Source organism: Maniola jurtina, chromosome 14, assembly GCF_905333055.1.
Source record: "Maniola jurtina chromosome 14, ilManJurt1.1, whole genome shotgun sequence".
Lineage (NCBI taxonomy): Eukaryota > Metazoa > Arthropoda > Insecta > Lepidoptera > Nymphalidae > Maniola > Maniola jurtina.
The window spans coordinates 7,729,989-7,751,503 of NC_060042.1; the positions used below are offsets into that span (position 1 = coordinate 7,729,989).

At 37.3% G+C, this 21,515-nt stretch overlaps 1 protein-coding gene across 3 annotated transcripts in view; it reads right to left on the minus strand.

Moving 5' to 3' along the window:
- Positions 1-19,519, minus strand: part of LOC123871592 (transcription initiation factor TFIID subunit 1) — a 27,716-nt gene extending 8,197 nt beyond the window's left edge. Inside the window, exons 1-28 of one of the 3 annotated variants that reach the window (XM_045915473.1) lie at positions 19,139-19,519; positions 18,790-18,857; positions 17,802-18,040; positions 17,207-17,321; positions 16,329-16,507; positions 15,543-15,717; positions 14,777-14,959; positions 13,869-13,996; positions 12,929-13,173; positions 11,918-12,077; positions 11,352-11,586; positions 10,583-10,768; positions 10,160-10,332; positions 9,440-9,560; positions 8,750-8,907; positions 7,762-7,957; positions 7,057-7,320; positions 6,234-6,367; positions 5,586-5,754; positions 4,896-5,010; positions 4,450-4,746; positions 3,998-4,134; positions 3,341-3,511; positions 2,623-2,859; positions 1,901-2,042; positions 1,388-1,518; positions 686-848; positions 293-435 (exon numbers count right to left, since the gene is read on the minus strand). In XM_045915473.1, the coding sequence (XP_045771429.1) occupies positions 293-435; positions 686-848; positions 1,388-1,518; positions 1,901-2,042; positions 2,623-2,859; positions 3,341-3,511; positions 3,998-4,134; positions 4,450-4,746; positions 4,896-5,010; positions 5,586-5,754; positions 6,234-6,367; positions 7,057-7,320; positions 7,762-7,957; positions 8,750-8,907; positions 9,440-9,560; positions 10,160-10,332; positions 10,583-10,768; positions 11,352-11,586; positions 11,918-12,077; positions 12,929-13,173; positions 13,869-13,996; positions 14,777-14,959; positions 15,543-15,717; positions 16,329-16,507; positions 17,207-17,321; positions 17,802-18,040; positions 18,790-18,857; positions 19,139-19,358 (4,884 nt within the window). In that variant the 5' untranslated portion in view covers positions 19,359-19,519. Of the gene's footprint in view, positions 1-292; positions 436-685; positions 849-1,387; positions 1,519-1,900; positions 2,046-2,622; positions 2,860-3,340; positions 3,512-3,997; positions 4,135-4,449; positions 4,747-4,895; positions 5,011-5,585; positions 5,755-6,233; positions 6,368-7,056; positions 7,321-7,761; positions 7,958-8,749; positions 8,908-9,439; positions 9,561-10,159; positions 10,333-10,582; positions 10,769-11,351; positions 11,587-11,917; positions 12,078-12,928; positions 13,174-13,868; positions 13,997-14,776; positions 14,960-15,542; positions 15,718-16,328; positions 16,508-17,206; positions 17,322-17,801; positions 18,041-18,789; positions 18,858-19,138 lie in introns of all 3 variants that reach the window. The other 2 variants (XM_045915472.1, XM_045915474.1) reach the window with 2 other exon arrangements.
- Between the last annotated feature and the right edge of the window lie 1,996 nt (positions 19,520-21,515).

Sequence of the window (21,515 nt, forward strand, 5' to 3'; positions counted from 1 at the left end):
AAAGATACGCTTCGAGGTAAGAAAATACTTTTTTTTAAGTAATTATTACAGAGAGACAGCTTAATCATATTTTTTTTGCAAATGCAGATTGGCAGACTTCATTACACCTTTGAGAACATTGTGGAGAACTCTCAGGCGTGCAGGTTTTCCCACGATGTTTTCCTTACCTTTAAAGCAAGTGAATTTGATTGCGGCAGGACGCATATAAAAGTTTAAGGTTCGTGCTCGCGATCGGGTCCCGTTTACACAAAACATATTTGAATGCCTGACACTTTCAGTTTTTATTCCATACCTTTTCCAAAGCCTCCTGCGTCACTTTGAGCACCGCTTCGGCTTGTCGTGTGAACTGGGAATTGGGACCGTTGTACGCACGACAATTATCCACTAATAACTGTATGTCCCGCAAGAATTCCGCACGGCTGTGGTACTTGTGAGCTAAAACAATATATTTAAATATCAAGACTAGAGTACATCCAAAGCTCAAAATACTAAGAATGCGGGAGATGAAAAGTCGAAGTCTTAACATCTTAACACAAAAACGCGCGCGCGCACACATGCACATTGCACATACAAACAAACACAGGAATTTATAATAATTTTATTTCTATTTGATAAAAAACTTGCAAGGATCTATTCAAAATAATACAAAGTAAAACAGTTAACAGATATTAAAATAAATTCTTACCTTGAATTTTCTTGCCAATAGACTCCATGTCAATGGGTTTCTTGATAACGTTGTAGTAATCTTTCACCTGCTTCTTGTTCACAGGCTTCAGGAAGGGCCACGCCTCCGGCATGATCTTCAGCTTGGTTGTCAACAGGTTCTCGAAGATAAACGATAGTGCAACCTACAAGCAAACTCCACTAGCATTTTGTTCTGTGCAAATAAATGTCGAAATGTTCAAAAAATATGCGAATATGCGTTTGTCACTAATTACTTTAAAAAATCTTAGTTAATTTCAAAGAGGTTTTCTTTAGTCTATAGAAAATATACCTCCATATTAGTATGTGTCAGTCAAATCTGATTTCAAAATAAATGCCTTTCTCAAGCCTTTTCTTTTTTTTCAAAAAAGACAAAGGTCAATTACTTAATGCTTTTTTGGAGCTACAACAAGCAGTTTAAGGACTACAAGGAGATATCAGAAACTCAAAGCGGACAAAGTCGCAAGCAACAGTCGTACTCTAACTGCGAGAAGAAGTTAGTATAGCGCTCTCGCTGTTACGTAATATCATACAAATGATAGAGGCAAAAAACTCAGTGGGTGCTAACCATTTTGAGTCACCAACCAATCACAAACGGAACTGTGTTTTCAAACTGAATTTCGAATGTTTTTTTTTAAAACATGTTTGTGATTGGTTTGTGACTATGAAATAATTTCCCATTTACCTGGTCATTGTCATCGAGTAGTGGATTAATTTGTTTTTCAAGCTTCATAAACTGTTCCTCCTTTTCGGCCAATTTCTCGAAACAGCGTTGCATCATACGCTGTGCAGCAACTGTCAGACTACTTGTAGGACCTAAATTATTTTCAATTTTAGTATCACCATTATGGATAAAGACATTTCAGATATGATATTTTTTTTAATTAAATTAGTAAATCTAAGCTTCATTTTCGCATATATTTGCAATCTGCGGATAAACCAAAGATTTCCTGGCAGTTTCTCAATTTTTACATCGGGTAATATATCGTTAATATATTGTCGTTATTATATCCTTAGATCGGCTGTGCACTACAACAATCATAATTACTATTATTTGTATAAACAAAAAGGATTGAGAACATATTTGAACTAAACTCGGTTTCGAATTAGTAATTGCGTATAGTCCAAATCCGAACTGCAGCCATTTTGAATATGGAACTTAATACAATGGCATATTGGAGTGTGATATCATCCTTACCATTATACAGGTTGGAGTTTTCAACAATTTGGTTGACATCGGCCAGAAATTCCTCACGACTTTGATAGTGTTTCTGCCGCAGATTGTCCCTGATGGTCTGCAGGTCCATAGGCCGGGATACGATGCGGTAGTAGTCTGCCACCAGCTGTCACATGGGAGGAAAGATTGATCTTTTCGCACCTTGTTGTTGAAAGGTAGTTCGTTTGTTTGATAAAGTATACCACGTATGTGATAAAATACAGCAAACGCAGCATGTTGCAACAAAGTAATGAGGGCTCAATGTAGTAATATAGAATACCAAGATTAACATAGGGAAAAATTGGACTGTTCTGTTCCTTTCAAAAAATCGCACATTAGACCATTCATATATTATTATATATTTTGAATTTTAAAATAATAAAAACATCTCTCTCATAATCTCATACGTCAGAGGAAGCAGCCGCATCTTGTTATAGTGACAAGAGATTAAAAAAAACGGCGGTTTGCGCAGGTCACCAACTAAGGATAAAATACACAAACCCTGCAGAAATCCGCTGAGATCTGTTTATGTACACTACGCAATTATACGCCTCGTCAGATTGGACTACTTGTTACGATATACGCTGTGTCACGTATACAAAATTTGACAGAATAGCGTCATTTCAACTTTAATTTATTTACATCAGAACTAAAAAATAAAGTATGTATATATACTTTACATACCTTGGGTAAGAGTAACATACCTTGGGATTAACCGGGAACAAGAACGGCTGCACATCTGGCAAATGCCGCATGGTATTCAACACGTCCTCCAGCAGTGACGAGAGAGTCACTAGCGGGTCCGTCCTGCGTCTCTCCGCAGGTCTCTTGACGAGATAGTCACAGGACTCGCTCGCGGTACCACGGCGTCTGTTGCGACCCGCCGCTCGGAACTCTCCGCGATGGCTTCCTCTGCGACGTTTGAAGTCTTCCGCTGATTGCTGTCAGAAATTGACAAGTTAGGGCCAGTTCAATACAGCCTCAATAGCTCAACGGTTAAAGGTGCGGACTGAAATCCGAAAGGTCGGCGGTCCAAACCCCACCCGTTGCACTATTGTCGTACCTACTCCTTGCACGAGCTTTATGCTTAGTTGGAGGGGGAAGGTTAATGTTAGTCATGATTAACATGGCTAATATTCTTTTTGGCTTCTTGCAGCTCGCTCAAGCAATGCGCGAGAATGCAATTACTTTTATAAGAGCATAATATTTTTCTATAGTTCTTGCTAGTTCTTCTCGGTAGGATAGGTATTCCGAACGAGTGGTAGATGCATAAAAAATGTCTCTATAATTTCGTTTGTGTAAAAATCAGCATGTCGTTGAGGCAACCTTGAAGTTTTTACAAATCCCGAACCACCCAAGGCTTATAAATACGTTAGAAAAAAAAGCATTTGAGATGACATCGACGAATTTTGCGGCACTTACCTTGATGATCTTGGACGGTAGAGTGAGTTTGGTTCCCTCGACATATCCCAGGTCGAGGTCGTCCGGTTCGGGCGGCGGTTCGTCGTGCTCGGGCGACACGGCACCTCCGCCCGTGTATAGCGGACACGCTTTGTTCGTCCTCATATGGCCGACTTGACCGCATGCTCCACACTGTGAAAAGAGTGTGAGTTTTAGTTCGGCTAAGAATCTAAAAAATTCGACTGAACGCTCCCGCTTTCAATGCGTTACGCGCTTTAAGGTTACACCAAACACGTATTTTAACTTATAAATATTATCGTTTTTATCTCGCTAAAGTAGCCCTAAAATCAACCTATATATCTATTTATTTTTACTGGCAAAATGCTTCGAACTATCATCTCAACATATTGCGGAACATGAAAACTTTTTAACGAATCTATTGACACCTCATTCATCAAAATCGGCTCAGTAGTTTAGGCGCTACGGTGGAACACACATAAATACAAACCTACATACATACATAGACTACTAAAATCATAACCCTTCCTTTTAGCTTTACCATAGTCAGGTAAAAATAGCGCATAAACGAATAAAGAGACTATCTTTTTATAATCAATCCTGTACATAAAACGTGTTTGTACGTGTTTTAGAATATAAATTAATACAAATAATGCGTACTTTCAATTTCAAATCGGTCTTTAGCTTAGCACGTCTCCTTGAAGGTGTGTGAAGATCTGGCTCCTGTTTGATTTGGCCCAAAGGTATCAAACCGGGCGACGGAGACCCTAAATCTGACATCGTTGAAGTAACCATACCTAAAAAAGAAATAAAAAAACTGTCTTTAAAAGTGTCAAAACTGTCAAAAGTATCTTGTTAAAGTTACGCCGCAAAATCATCACCACTATCCAAAAAAAAATCCGACCATTATCTCATTAATTTAAGTTCATTCCCATTAATTCATTTTAAGTTTTCTTTTTTGTTACCTGTCATTATTGTTTTGTGGTACAATTAAGTATATACAATATACATACATGCATAATGTTAGAGTCGTTTAAGGAAGCAGAGAGAGAGATATTCTTACAAATCGTAACTGGTCAAGAGTATCTATTTCATAAATGAGTTATACTTACTATCCCCCAAAGGAGTAGTACTGACTCCCAAAACACCAACATTTCCAGCTAGTCTTTCTCTTTCCTGATTCCTCTTGATACGCCGCAACTGCTCCTGAATTCTTCTCTTTTCTCTCTTCATCTCTTCCTTTTGGGTCTCGTCCATGGTAGCGAACTGTCTTATGAACGCGTCGTCTTTAGTCGAGCGTATCTTTGTGTAGGCTTCTATGACTGCCGCTTTTCTTACTAACTCCACGCGAGTGTAGCGTTGACCTGACGCGTTTCTAAACGTACGGACTATACGTAGGACTCGACCTGCTAAAATAGAAGTATACGTTTAATATAGATCAAGATTCATTATATCTATGGACTTTTCTATCATGCTGTCCCACCAACCTAGAGAGTGCCTTATATTAGCTCGACTCCCTGAACAAAGTATAGATTAGAAATAATTGTCTTTACAATACCTTGATTTGATGATTGTTGTTGGTCTGATTGGTTGATTTGCGGTTTCTTCTCAGACTGCCCCAAAATCATTTTCCTCAACTCAGCTCTTTCTGCTTCCTCTCGTTCCATGGATAACTTTAGACACAAAAAAATATGATAAGAAAACTGAAATTATTCTTATAATTTGCTTGAGTTTCGAATTTCTACGAAGCGATTTGCCACCTCATTGATCATTCCTTATACGAACCGATAGGATATGGAACGCCCTTCCAGCATCAGTTTTACCCTCCAATTATAATATGGGTACCTTCAAGTCAAGAGTGAATAGACATTTTCTAGGCAAGCGCGCTCTATCTTAGGCTGTATCATCACTTGCCACCAGTCTGATTGCAGCCAAGCGCTAGTCTATAAATTAACAAGTGTAAATTAAAAATTTATAACACAAGTGAAGGTTAGAGTAACTAGAAAAAAGCTGATAACTTTCAAACGGCTGAACCGATTTTCTTGGATGATAGCTAAGAACCATCGATGCTAAGAACACTCTCGATCAAGCCACCTGTCAAACAAAAAAAAACTAAATTAAAATCGGTTCATTCGTTTAGGCACTACGATGCCAAAGACAGATACACAGATACACACGTCAAACTTATAACACCCCTCTTTTTGGGTTGGGGGTTAAAAAAAACTGCCCATGTATTTATTACTCTTACCTGTTCAGTAGTCTTCTTATTAGCAAGCATGTTCTCAATGTTTTTGCCCATCTCCTCCAAATCGGACTCCTCACTGACTGAACTCTCAGCCTCGTCTGTACTCAATACTTCAGTGCTTGTCAACACGCGGTTTTGTAACTCAAATATACGCTGACATTCTTCTTTGTACCTGAACACGGAATCAAAAGTCAAAACTACTAATTACCATTCATCGTCATCATTATCAACCAATAGACGGCATTCATAGCGAGACATAGGTCTCTTGTAGAGACTTTGGAAACCCAACATCCATCAGTTTTTCGAAATATGTGGCCATTACCATCTCAGCTTCACAACCCCCCGCGCTGAGCTGTCTCAATCACTCTAGTTCTCCTACTGGTCTCCTTATTACCATTACCATTACCCCTATCACCACTGCATTGTACAAATTATTTTACAAAAAATCTATAGTAATATAGCTAGTACATTACAACTGAGGCTTCATGATAAAATCAAAATTTGAGTTTACCTTAGAATTGCGCTAGGACATTAGGACTAAGAATTTCCGATACTGGAAAACGCTGCTCGTGGCATTCATATTTTTAGCTATCCTATAACACAATATTGTCAGCTACTTACAGCTTAAAAGAGCTACTAGATTGTATTTACCTTTCTTGATGTTCAGCGATGGAGAATCTGTTCCCTCTCGAGAATTTAGTCATTCCCTCTTCACCGGCCTTTGCTTTTTCCGTAGACAATGTTCGCACCACGTCGATAACTTCCCATCGGGATAACTTTTTAATCTGTATGAAAAAAGGCATGTTTATTAGCAGGTTTTGGACGTTTAACAATTGAGTTGAAATAAGAATGTATTTAGAAGGTTGTTCACTTTTTGACTTATATTTGCGTATTGAGTACGCAAATATGAGACAAAAAGTGAACAAACAGTGTGTGGATATTAATACATCATCATTATAATCTCAACCTATCGCCGCTAAAGTAACCAACCGTCGAGTTTCTTGGTCAACCGCCGAGTTTCTTGCTGGTTCTTCACCATAGAAAAGACATTTCGAGGCAGTGGTAGATGCACTTGACGATTTAAAAGTACTTGTAAAAGTATATTTGAATACAAAAATCTATCTATTTCTATTCCTAAAGATGGCTTGATAATGTTAAACTTTCATTATCATTTTACATCTATTGCTGGAAACTTAGCTAATCATTTCATCAGACTAAGAGTTTAAATCCAACAACAATCACACTAATATTATAAACGCGAAAGTTTGTATGTGTGTGTGTGTGTATGTTTGTTACTCTTTCACGTAAAAGCTACTGGACGGATTTGGCTGAAATTTGAAACGAAGATAGATTATACCCTGGGTTAACACATTTTATCTCGGAAAATCAAAGAGTTCTCACGGGATTTTGAAAAATTAAATCCACGCAGACGAAGTCGCGGGCATCAGCTATTCTATTATAAATTGCATTTTACCTCTTCCTCAGGTACGCCAAACTTCCTCAACAAAGCTTTAGCATTATTCAAGCTCAGCCTTCTCAAGTCCGCATCAGTTCCCGTAACCGTTCTCTTAGGTTGCTGTTCCTCGTTGGGTTGTTGCGTGGGCTTGTTGGGAACCCGCACGTAGGAGAACCCTTCGCCGCAACCCGTGGGGTCGGCGGGTCCAGTTAATTGAAGAAGGCATTTACCACGCATTGCTTGGATGTAGGCACGGGTTGTGTTCCATGGGGCGACTTTGACCTGGGAATAATAGCATCTATTCTCACAAATTAGTCGATACTACAATTAATTTCTTAAACTGGACCCTTTCAAGTAAAGATTTTTATATAAACCTGTGAGGATGATACTGCCATTGTCGCAATTAAAATACCATAAGCCTACGTTGTCGTATTAGTTTACAAATTGCGAAAAACCAAATTAAAATTGAATTTCGCGGGCAGGCCCGTCGCTTCCACCATAATACACAATCGTTCATGTCAAAAAAAAAAAATTAGTAGTTGTATGAGCAACGAACTCGAAAAAGTTTTCTTGGAATAGAAAACTCGTACCATTATGTGAATAATCTAAAGGGTTACAACCCTCAGCAATGAGGAATACGGTGCATAAAGCAGGTATTCAAGAGCCGAAGAGAATAAATCCTTCGGGATAACCTATAAATCGACGCGTATGGATCATAAATACCTCATCATCCATCTTGAGTTGTAGTTCCTCGTCATCATCCTCCTGAGGAGTAAAGATGAACTTTTCCCCATAGCCCGCGTCCTTCAACCGCTGCTCGGCCGCCGCCATGCTGAAGTACGCACAGCACTGCTCTGGTGATACCATCGCGCGGATTTCCTCTTCCGATGGCAAGCGGAAGTCAGGTTTTATTACCCACCTAGTTAAAATAATTGTTCTTAATTAGGGGGTTTTTATGGTTAATCGGAACTATTCCGCCTAGCCATGGACAAAGAGAAGTTTAAACAACTGACTGCTGACCTTCAGTAATGGAGAGGCACATAAAGAAATAATGGTTAATCGAATCAAATTAGCAAAATAAGGCCTGATGTGACTAACTCTATTCTGCACAATTACTTTTATACTAATTTGACAGGTTTAATAACAAATTGAGCTAACAAATTGAGCCATAGTTGCTTTAAATAAAACGATTATTATTATTATTATATTATTAATGCCATCTTTCTGTAATCGGCAGATAAACTACATAGCAACATTGTTATTTTTCAAAAATTGTATGAACTTTTTGGCTATTAACAACGTTGATTATGTACAGATTACAGATAGATTAAAATCACCTGTAAATCTAGTGCTGTCCATATCCACACGGACCTGTCATTTTGGTCTAGCTTAGATATTGTTTACAACAGAGCTAGCCACAATGTCTTTTTATAAAATATTTAGCTTTTTGTATTGCTTTTTACTTTGTACGACTGTTTTTTACGTTTATGATTACTATCACAAACGTAAAAAACAACGTAAAAATGTTTATGATTTGAACGATACTCCGTTGAAATCATAAACATTTTTCACCATTTTGAGTAACCAACCAATCATAAACGAAGCTATGTTTTCAGTACTACTTACTATCTACGGAAATAAGTTATAACGGAAAACATACGTTCGTCGATAGAGTACCAATTAGTTAGCCATTTTCTTAAGAAATACATACCAATTTGAATCTTCTCCAGTGCGCTTGAAATCAGCGCATAACTTCAGACGTTTACGAATCGAACTTTCCGAGTGAGACGGGAATGCTCTCTTAATGTCGTCCATCTTTATTCGCCGAGGGTTCCCGCGAGATTTCCAGAAAAGCCTATATATGAATACCTAAAAAATACCAAAAATATTCAATGCAACAACAAAAGCAGACTATTGGTTTTGGTTGAGGGTTGCTAGTAACCATGCATGGTTCCTTCAAAACTATAAACTTTCGGCTTCAATTCCTCCCTCCACTATTAATATAGATACTTTCAAAGTCAAGAACGAATATAGGCATATTTTAGGCAAGCGCGGTATGAAGTTCAGTTTTGACAGCAGGTTTCAATACAGGTAGCGCTAGTCTATAGATAAAAAAAAACGTTTTAGGGTTCCGTACCCGATGCGTGCTAGTGGGACCCTATTACTAAACCCTATTATATCTGTTCATCCGTCCGTCTTCGGGCTCTATCTCGTAAACCGTAATGGGTAGAGTTGAAGTTTTCACAGAATGTGTATTTCCATTGCGGCTATAACAATAATAAAAAGTTCAAAATGGCCGCCATAAAAATGAAAAAATAGGTTATTTCTTGTACTTATAGTACGGAACCCTTCAAGTGCGAGTCCGACTAGCACTTGCCGGTTTTTGAAAATTTCTACACACCTGCAAAAAGTCTCGAACAAAATTGTTAGCCCTTTTTGAATTTGGTCCTGGCACCTCATACAGAGGGCACTCCTGGCCGGCCACGAATACGGCATCTACCTCGCGGATATAATATGCTTGTCTGGAAATAAAATATCAATTCACACTATCCACTATCGTTTTACTGCTACTCTTCGTACATTTTCAAATTATACTTTATTTGTTTGTATGCCCTTGGCATCAGTGTTTCCTGCCACGAATAACCTAAATAACTTCAAAACAAGAGTGAATGGAATAAAAAAGGAATAGGCATCTTCTAGGCAAGCGCGATCTAACCTAGAACTCACCATGATTGTCATGAAGAAAAGGTCTATCACGCAATCAAAAAAAAAAAAAACTTTCAGAGAAGATACCTATAGTTTGCGACGGGTTGACATGGCTATCGGGGTATGAGGTAAGTCGACTGGCGCAGTCCCCGCGCTAATCCATTGCGGGATAGCACGGGGGCTGTGCGGGTGTGCGGGGCGTCCCCACCCCGATTGCCTGTCTTGAACTATAGTTTGTTACATAGTATAATATTAATATGTGGTCGACATCCTATCTACTCATATGAGGTTTTGCTCAACGTTTCTGATACGAACTGGAACACGTGTAATCAAAATACTGTAAAAAATAGGAAATATTGGTATATTTTTATGATGATATCATTAATGATATTAATATCATTAACATGATGCTTACCTAGTCCGTATAACTAGAAAGTCGGTCTGAGGTAACGTATGCTCGTAGATAGGCGCGCGATACATGTTGTTTTCAACGACTGACTGTGTCGCTCCCGGTGGCAAAATCCCAAGGAACGGAGATGTATGTGCATACGCTATTTCTCCATATTTCAATGGCTTGGGTCCATTATCCTAGGAAATATTAAATAAGCTTTATTGAGCATGTTATTTGGCAGTTACAAGTGAGAACATGCTATTTCAATCCGCATTTACGAGCGAGACATAATCAAGAGCGAGATACACGCTATTTTGACAACGTAAATGAACTTTTGGTGTTGCGACATTTTTAAAAAACTTATTAATACTTTAGAACAAACTACTTGTAAAATTATTTGAAATGATTTTAGACTTACATCTCCACATCCCAAGTAAAGTAGCTTACCTTGGTAGCGGTTCTCTTATAATAGTTCTTGATCTTGGAACACATGCCAACTTGGCTGATGAGGGGTGGATGTTCTTCACAGAACTCCACGAGGATCAGTTCTCCATCCCTACCGCTCAGATCTTCAGGAGTCCGCATGAAGAATACGTCTCCACCACCAGAAGCCAGACGTTCCGATTCACGTTGCTGTGGACAGTTAAATATAGCTAACAAACAAACAATGGCAGAATAATGACGGTTGTAGGACGTTATCTTGCGGTTAGACCAAACGATTTTTGTATACCTGTAGAAGCAACCACTATTGTTCTTCTACTAATACCAATACGAAAGGGCAAGAGAAAAGTCTACCAGACGCATTTTACATTTAAGACAAGCATATCTGGAGAAACGAATATAGTATGACTTTCATGTATACTTGGACACCTAGATGAAACGAGTGAGCATCATACTGTGACAAACGCATATTTGGAACTTAAAAACTTCAAGACTTAAAAACCAATTGAAAAGCTTCCCACAACTCAGTATAACAAGTGTAAATTAAAAATTTATAACACCCCCGACAGTAACTAGAAAAGAACTGATAACTTTCAAACGGCTGAACTGTTTTTCTTGGATTATAGCTAAGAATACTCTCGATCAAGCCACCTTTCAAAAAAAAACTAAATTAAAATCAGTTCATTAGTTTAGGAGCTACGATCCCACAGACAGATACACACTTCAAACTTATAACACCCCTCTTTTTGGGTCAGGGGTTAAAAAATATACAAACCTTAGCCTTCTTCCTAATATGCTTCAACAAAGGTTGAACCGGATGTGGTCCCGGGGCAGCCAGCGGCCCATACGACAGTTTCCTCATAGCTGGTCGATGGAAGGTGCGCAGTCGAGCCGGCCCCATGTGGGTTTGTATGAAAGGAGCCCGAAGTTCCACTACTGGTGTACTGTGCTGTATGAGTTGACCTCCGCCGACTTTAAGTCGAGGATTTTGGGATTTCGGTTGATAGAATCTAAAAAATTCTTTTTCTTAGTTATGGAGAAAATAGTAGGTATAGCTACTGATAAAAATGTATAAAGAATCAGATTTTTATTCTTTAGACTTTAGAGCAAAAGTAAAAGATAAATTCTTGCTACGCTGATAACTTTCAAACGGCTGAACTGATTTCCTTGGATTATAGCTAAGAACACTCTCGATCAAGCCGCCTTAAAAAAAACTAAATTAAAATCGGTTAATTCGTTTAGGAGCTACGATACCACAGACAGATTACACAGATACACACGTCAAACTTATAACACCCCTCTTTTTGGGTCGGGGGTTAAAAATTTCTATACATTACTCACACGTCATTGGAAATATTAAAAGGGTCCCGATCAGGCGATTTAGGCGGAGGCGGCGGCGCGTCTTCCTGCAACACGTTGATCACACCCGCTTTGCCCAGCAAAATTTTTGATTTCTTTACGTGTGGATGTGGGATCTTTACTTTTGGTGCTGGACCTCGTTCTAAATTACAATATTACAATAAGTAAAAGAAATAAAAAAATGGGGAGAAGTACATTTTTTTTCTCCACTGAAATGCACGGTAGAAAAGCAACTTAGCAGCTGTATTAATTATACCTGTAGTAAGTCATAATGGACAAAAACAAGCACATATTTTATGATTTTTAAGAAATAGTAATGCCTATTCACAATAGCTTTCCCTAAAGTGCACCACCTAAAATCCTTTGTCTGGTGGGAGGCTTCGGCCGTGGCTAGTTACCATACTACCGGCAAAGCTGTGCCGCCAAGCGATTTAGCGTTCCGGTACGATGTAGAATCCAAAGGGATATGGGTTTAACAAAAACTTCCACTCCCCTCTCAGGTTAACCCTCTTCCACCTTAGACTGCATCATCACTTACCACCTGGTGAGATTGCAGTCAATGGCTAACTTATATCAGAATAAAAAAACCACTGACACGAGCGCAACGACACCTATCTATCAACGAATCGGAAAACGCCTCTGCCGTCCGTATCACATACCGTCTACGGCTGAGTAGTTTGCTGATCGCCTTCTGTTGCACCACGATACACTGCGCGAACAGAATTTATTTACACCTTAAGTTTAACCATAAAGGCCGATTCACACTAATTGCGTTCACGTGAAACGTGCGTGGTGACGCGCGTAAACCCGGGTTACGCATTCGTCCACGCTTTACGTAAGCGGTGTGCCATGTTTCATATAGTTCCATACATTACAATGCAATGGTACGCGCTAGGTCTACGCTTACGCAGCCTGTGTGAACGAGCTATAATCCTGCAAGTAGTACAGTAACATATACGAGTAGTTACAAATAGTATAGGGTATTAGCTTTACCTCTGGTTATCTTCGACGGATCGACATCATCTGGAATACCCAAGATAATGTTCTCATCATTTGGATCCAAAGTAAGTATTTTGGGTTTGGGTATTTTGGTCATGTTCTCAGCATCCCATATGACTTCGTCCTCCCAGGTTCCATAGACAAGCTCCTCGTTTTCTACTGGGAATATGCTGTACCAAGTATTGTCTTCCCCTTCGGCAGAAGTTGTGCCTGTGTTGTTGGTTGATGAGGCGGTTGTTCTAAAAGAATTAATTTTGGCCAATAATACTTGATGACTTCTTTTACATGGCAAAGAATTTTTAGGAAATCCACCCCCAGCCCCGTAATGTTGGCATGAAAGTTCGTTATTTTTTTTAAAGTTATATCCGTGAAAAAAATTGGTTTTCAGGGTTTTGTTTAGATACGAAGATATAATACACGTTCTCAGACTAATAGGTTTTTAACAATGAAGTTTACTTATTTTTAAATGGGATGTTAGTCTGGTTAATATTATGAAAACCGGTCAAGTGCGAGTGGAACTCGCAGACGAAGGGTTCCGTACCATCGTACAAGATATAACTAATACCTTTATCTTGAACTCTACTAGTTAATAACGGCCTGCGCCATCTATATGTGATTTAGTGAATTAAATTTTCGTGAACACATTATTTTTGTCTTTACTTGTGCTATATGATCTACCTACCTGCCAAATTTCATGATTCTAGGTCAACATGAGGTACCCTCTAGGTTTTCTTGACCGACGGGCAGACAAACAGACGGACGGACGGACAGACACGACAGACAGACAGACAATAAAGTGACCCTATAAGGGTTCCGTTTTACCTTTTTGAGGTACGGAACCCTAAAAATACTCTTATGCAATAGTATTCGCTGCAATACCATGGCGAAAAAAGATGATAATGTGACGTTCAATTTCGCCGGAGCGGTTACTTACGTGGCAGGTTTGGTCGTCAAAGGCGTGGGTTGCTGCGGTCTTGGATGAGAGAACTGTTGAGCAGTTCTACTGACTGACGTGGGCACCCAGCCTGCGGCGTTGCTTTTACTGTTTAGGCGAGCTAGAACCTGCAATAAGTTAAAAAGCGTCATTATTACGAACTTTTTTACCATGGTCTTATCAGTACATTTGTTTCATTCCAGTTGTTTGGTCACCTTCACGATTTTTATTACGAAAAAACAACGTTGAGGACCAATGGCAACGAAATGTTAAAAAAAAAAACTAATGACTGCCCGCCGCTCAAAATTAAATCCTTTTTATTCCTATGGGAATGGGAATTACAGAAAATCCAGCCTTATTTCTTGTCTGAATTTCTAAATTATAAAGGGAACCTACGAGTATGTGCAAAATTTCAGCTTTCTCAGTCCAAGTGTTTGGGATAGGCGTTGATGATTTTCAATCAGTAAGTAAGACAGAACTTTTTTAAACATTTAGATAAACAAGACACAAGTGTAAATTAAAAATTTTCAACACCCCCGACAAATCATTTTCAAATAAATAATTATGTATATCTAGGCAACGTCCATCTTGACAGCTTGATATTTGTCAATTGACACTTGAATATTATGAACCTAAGGGTTATATACCTAACCTTCTTTTCTACAAGAAAACTAGAAAATAGCTGATAACTTTTAAACGGCTGAACCAATTTTTTTGGATTATAGCTAAGAACACTCTCGATCAAGCCACCTTTCAAACAAAAAAAAGGAAAATTAAAATCGGTTCATTCGTTTAGGCGCTACGATGCCACAGACAGATACACAGATACACAGATACACACGTCAAACTTATAACACCCCTCTTTTTGGGTCGGGGGTTAAAAAAAATTATATAAATTAACTTTTTACCTTCTGTTTAATCTCGCTGCCATCCCATATAACGTCATCTTCCCATTGCAATTGAGATACCATAAGAAACGCGTCATCTGGAAACCCACTGTCGGGACTGTCTCTATTTTCATTATTATCAGAGTTAGGATCTCCTTCACTAGGCTTTTCTTTTGGCTTGTCTTCCCTTTCTGGAGATGGTGCCTGTGATAAAATTTAGGAAGGTCATTTAATAATTTCAAAGGGCAAAAATTAAAGGAATAGTATAAAAGTATGATGGTCCACTAATCTGTTTTGCATTCCATACATTTTGAAAAATTGTATAGTCAAGGTCAATTTTAGTTTATTTTTAATATTATGTTACTTATTCATAAACATGTAGCTAAAGCACCCGAAGGTTGATTCATAGTAGCTAAGTCAGTTGCACAGAATCTATAAATTGATAGGTATTAATGCTATCCTCTATGCTTTCATCTGGGTCTGTCTGTCTATCAGTCTGCTACCTTTTCACGGCCCAAAAGTTAAACCGATTCTGACGAAAGGTACAGAGTTAGCTTATATCCTGGGGACGGACATAGACAACTTTTTATGCCGGAAAATCAAACAGTTCCCAAGAGATTTTAAAAACCTAAATTCACGCGGACGAAGTCGCGGGCATTTTCTAGTAATTCATCTATATTTAATAGTTATAAATAATTATATATATTATTATTATTATTACTATATTGAATAGTTTATTTCTCGAGTCACATGATCAAGTGAGCCCAGCCTACAAGTACCTACTTACCTTTGCTTTAAATCCATAGTCGAATCCTTCGCCCGTCTCTGGCACATTGAGCATATCATACCAAGCCTGTGCGGGTCCGAAGCGCCAATGTGCCGGCGTTGGTCTTTGCGATTTGTCCCCTGAATTTTGCGAATTAGATTCGCCTTGTGCTACTTGAGTGTTTTCTTCCATAGGCCTAAAACGTTTCCATTTTCAAGTAAATAATGAAAATCTTGATTTCCAAATGGAGTTAGTTTGTATTTTACATGAAAAATAATTTATCGCATATCAAAATTGCTCTGTAAATTGTAACATACTATTTTATGCTATTAGTGCCATTTAAGATGAGTTCTTCTTTAACCAAATCTATTGTTCCACAAAATCTAATGTTTTCTTATTAGATTGCAACACTAACCCATTTCAAAGCTATTATAAAAACTTTTACAATATTAAAAACTCCGAAATTAATTCGTGACAGCATTCAAACATCTTTTAAGCCATTGTTGGCCATATTATCCTACTAATATTATAAACGCGAAAGTTATACATCCATACATTTGGATGGATAGATGTATAGATATTTGTTCCTCTTTCACGCAAAAATCTAAAATCTTTTGGATTAAAAAAAAGGTTTTGGATTGGATTAACACATATATTATTTTTTATCCCGGAAAATCAATGAGTTCCCACGGGATTTTTAAAACCCTATATCCACGGGAACGAAGTCGCGGGCATCAGCTAGTCATTTACTATTTGTGGTAAACTAAATAGCCTGCCAGGTCCATATAAATAACAGACAACACTTACTTAAGAAATTTCTCTTCATCGTCACTAGCATATTGAACTTCTTGCAGCTCAGACGCCTGTGGTGTGTCGCTACCCGTACTGCCACTGCGTTTTCGGCGTCTACGCCTCCGTACACCGCGCCAGATTTGTGGCAAACTAGACAGCTTGCCGGGCCCAAATAGACGGGAGAATAACAATACCTGTAAAATTGAAAATTTAAGATAAAATAAGCAAATTACTTATATTTTAATAGAACTTCTTATTATGATTATAGGTATGACTATAGATTTGGTATGTAGGATGTAATTAGAACGCTAGCAAAAACGAATAGGTAGGTACAGAGGATATTCAAATTCAAATTCAAAAATATTTTTATTCAATTAGACTTTTACAAGTTCTTTTGAATCGTCAAAAGCATCTACCACTGGTTCGGAATGCCTTTCCTACCGAGAAGAACCAGCAAGAAACTCGGCGGTTGCTCTTTTCAAAGATTTGATATACAATATTATGCCATGTATAAAAGCAATTGAAGTCCTGCGCATTGCTGGAGCGAATTGCAGGTCAAATCCACGCTTTTTTATCATATACATAATCTTCGATAGTATAAATATGCTTTTCTCAGGAGCTTTTAATAGATTTTTTGAACCTGTGTAAAGGCAAGTCCAAAATTGGCTGAGGAATTTTGTTATAAAAGATTATACCCAGATAGTACTGATGATTACAGATACAATACTACATACAATACTACGTCAACAAACGTTATGTAGATAGACCCTTGCGGGGATTAAAGGACACACCAACAAACAAACACTTTTTTGCATTTATAATGTATATAGGTAGTCTACTATTTATTAATTATGTACTAATATATTAGTAGGTACTAAATGTGTCATACTTACTTTATCAGGCCTAAAGTCTGGGAACAACTCGGTAACATCTACATTTGCATATTTAGAGGGCAGCATAGCTGCCAGTGGAGTGTCCAATTTCTTAGGTCTATCAGTTTTAGGTTTCCTAAAAGGCAAAAATCTGCATATTTATATCTGCATGCATATTTATAATCGTTATTCTGACAAACAAGAAATCAATGCAATTTTCAATTTACAGGTACTATTTTACATTAGGTAATAAGTTGGTGTGGTTTAATAACCAGAATCAACAAGAAAACTAGAAAGACTAGTTGCTATTCGCAACATTAATTATTGCATGTCGGTTAACAAACCATATTTGGACATAATATCCCTAATATATATACTTCCATGCTTTGGCTAGCATGTAGAGCCATTATATTATGCTGATTAAAATTACTGACAATAATTAATCGAATATTTTTTCTAAACCTGGGCTAAAATATTATCCTAAAGAGGTTCTAAAGGTCAGATGGTATATTAATTTTGTGTAAACCTTGGATCAGTTTAGAATAATCTGTGGCTAAATTAATTTAAACTAACTTCAATATTAATCAAATAAAGATTGAATAACATTGTCACTTACGGCACAGTAGATGGTGGTGGCATAAGTTCTCCGTCACCTTCCATATCACCCTCATAACCTTCATCATTGTTACGTTGTTCCGATTCATTCTCATAATCCTCTTTCCATTTTTCATCAGTCTGTGGACAATCGCTTTTAATATCTACATCCACTGCATTATTTTCTTGGACACTCGTCTCATTTTTTGAATCAGACTCAGTTTCCCATTTATTGTTAGACTCTATATTGCACTCTATCTCCTTTTGGTGTTAACACAAAAACAATAACGTTAGTTAGAAAAATATTGTGCTAGGTGCTTATGTTAGTCAAATGACCCGTGCCCAAACAAATCAAAATATTCATAACCCAGTTTAAAATGTACTTATAAATTATGAGAAAAATCTAGACTTATTTCAGTAAGTCACATAATTAGAAATCTTTGTCTTTGGTTATTTGCAGATTTTCTCTATCTCTTATGAGGCTGACCAATTTCTTACGTTATAGAGAAGTAAGTGTATGTATATTGGCAGTTTATTTACTATAGGGTTACACTATAGTTGTTAGAAAATAATGTCCTAGCACAAAGAATCTATACTCCATGGGAAGAAGTTGCAAGAATGTTGCTTCATGTGAAAAGTATGCACTCCAAAGTGATAAACTAGTTTAGTTCATATCTTGATATCTTAATATAATAAGTTAGCACATATTTTTGTTTAGTTGGATGTGCTTTTCTCAGTGAAATTCAAGCTTTTAAGATCTAGCATCTAGTTTGGTACAATTTAGTTTCAAACTACTACTAAGATGCAGCTTTGTGATCTTGAAGTTTCAAAATACTACAAAAGACTACATTACATTCAGACTAAATTAAGTGATCTAAATGTGAATACTAGGTATTAAACTATCATAGAATAAAAAAAACATAAACGTCATATTAATTTATTCAAAAAAACATACAAGTGAGTTAAAATATATTTGTAAATAACGTGATGTGTACCTCTGTGTATATTACCTTTTCATCTTCTGCTGCATCATCAATATCAAAAAAATCAACAGCGGATGGACTCTTTTGGGCATAATCTGAAAATAATAAAAAATATTTTGATGACAATGGATATTTTTCAATTACTCTGAGTTAGTAAAGGGTTGATTTATAATAGACTAGGCACCGGCTAGGTTGTGCCGGAGCCAGAGATCCATTACTAGTATAACCATAGGCCCAGAACAATCTAACAAGAATAATTTTTTTACATAAAAACCCTCACATTGACTACAAATCATTTAGCAGTACACTAATTTGTGATCCTTCTGTTTGTTACCAATTTTTCAAGCTATAAATTAGGTTAGAAGAAGATCTTTACCTTTCTCTTCATCATCCTGAATCGGTTCTTCCTCCTCCAATACCTCCGATAACATAGAACCAAGGCCCAAGCGGGTTAGTGAAGACAACATTCGCTTGGAATCGCCATCCAATAGCCCATCGTCCTCAAGCTGGCCGCTTTCATCGATATTACCAAACAGGAACCCAGTCAAGTCCATGCCGGACCGACTGTGGTCGTTCGGGTCATCACTGTCGCACATCTTGAACAACTAACGCAAGTTTATTGCATAAGATTTTAAAATACTACACAATAATCAATTTATTCTCCATATTTAACAAAAAATCAAGAAAATATCGTGCAAACTTGGAAAGCGTCCATTTTTTTTTGTTTTCAGAATTTGACATTTGATTTTGATGATTTGACAAGATAGCAGTGTTTCCTGTTACAATTTTGGTTTGACCCTAAATTGCTGTAGGCAATTTACCCTACATTATGTACCATAAAAATTTACATAAATACCCTAATTTAGGATACCTCTAAGTAATTATTATCATCGTAGATCCCAAATCTAGAGTCTTGTGATGAAGAAAGTCTCATACACCTAGTTACCTAATACCTCGCTACTTAGTAACTATACTTTAAAAATACGCTACCGAATGGTAGTTAATGTAATGCAAAATATTGTAAAACTTTATCAATCTGCTCTTTTCTAGCCCTTTCAACCAATTCACTTTGGCCTTTGATGAATTAAAAAAAAAATACAAAATATTATATCATACAAAGAGGGTATAAAGACCCCCCCATCCCAAAACTTCGATTTTACCTCAAGTTACTCTAAATCCTTGTCAAGCGTCACAATGTCAAAAAAGCCCGAAACTTTACCTAATATTAGCCATATTTTCACCCTAAAATAGGGTAAAATTCTTAAATGTAAAAACACTACAAGACGGTCAAGCTGTCATGGTCTGTGCTGTCAGTGTCACTGTCAATATGTCAACTGCTATTTGACAATATAGCGCAAGGCACAGATAATATTAGTAAAATGTCATTGTTTTGGTCTCAATATGTACAGAAGATACGGGTAAGATTAGTATAATAGCAAGGTCGTTTTAAGTTGCATTGCCCTGCTGAACAGTTAGCTGAACAGTCTGCGCTAAATGAGCCAGCTTAGTAAACTATTAATGAGTTATATGAGATTATACCATCTGAATTATTAAGTACTAGCCTAAAGTAGGTAGGTAGGTACGTATTTATTTGTTTGTTTAAATAAAATATATTAGTTAGGAACAGATTTTAACAGTTCTTAATATTACATACTACTGTATTCCATAATCCCAAGAATTATAATTAATTATTATTTGAGCAAAATTGGTAAATTCCTGAGACAAGGAATTTGCCAAATAAAATATAATTTTAACATCAGGAAATAAAAGAACTTAACATTATTACTATGTTTATGTAATAAATATTGGCTTGGCTAATAATTCGCAATTTCGCATACGTTAGCAAAGTTGGCATAAAGTGGTCCGGTTCTGGAGTTTATTCCTCAGTACCTAAAGCCGGTGCAACTCCTCACTATCAATTTATTATTATGACCATCATCATCAACCCATCGCCAGCCCACTACTGAGAATGAGAAGGGTTTTTTTGGCCATACTTCACCACGCTGCCTGGCCAGTGCGGATTAACAGACTTCACTATCTTTGAGAACATTATGAAGAACTCTCAGGCATGTAGGTGTCCTAACCATATTTTCCTTCACCGTCATAGCAAGTGATATTATTTTATTTTTTTAAACGCACCTACTAACTCCGAAAAGTTATAAGTAAGTGCCCGAGATTGAACCCCCGACCTTTCGAATGTGAGGCGACTTCTTACCACTAGGCTATCACGGTGGTTCATAGTACATAATATAATCTACACTAGAAAGTATACTTGTACGAAATTTTAAAATAAAATATAATAATGTTTTTATTTTTTGACGGGATATTATTCTTGATAGGAAGGCTGCGGTACCTTTATACTCGTAGCTTAAAGTGTGACTTGAGTGGGTTTTTGAGGGAAGGACGAAGGGGAGAGTACAAAAGAACAAAAGCCTTGAAACGCATCCGGCAGGTAGGAACGAGTCTCCGAAAAATAACAGTAAAATATTACACTAAGTAGATGATGCCCTCGACCTCTTATTAGGTTTAAAAATCCCGTGGAAAACCTTTGAATTTTCGAATTAAAAAGTAACATGTTAATCTTTAGGTATTCAAAAAATAATTATATCAATCTATTGCTGCCTTGCGGCATGATTGAAAGACAAACCAACAAAGAAACACTTTAGTTAAATAAGTAATATGGGCAGGTTTGCGTTTTAATAGAGAACATTTTTCTCGGTATAGGACCTAAGTAGTTAAGACCTTAAGGGTTC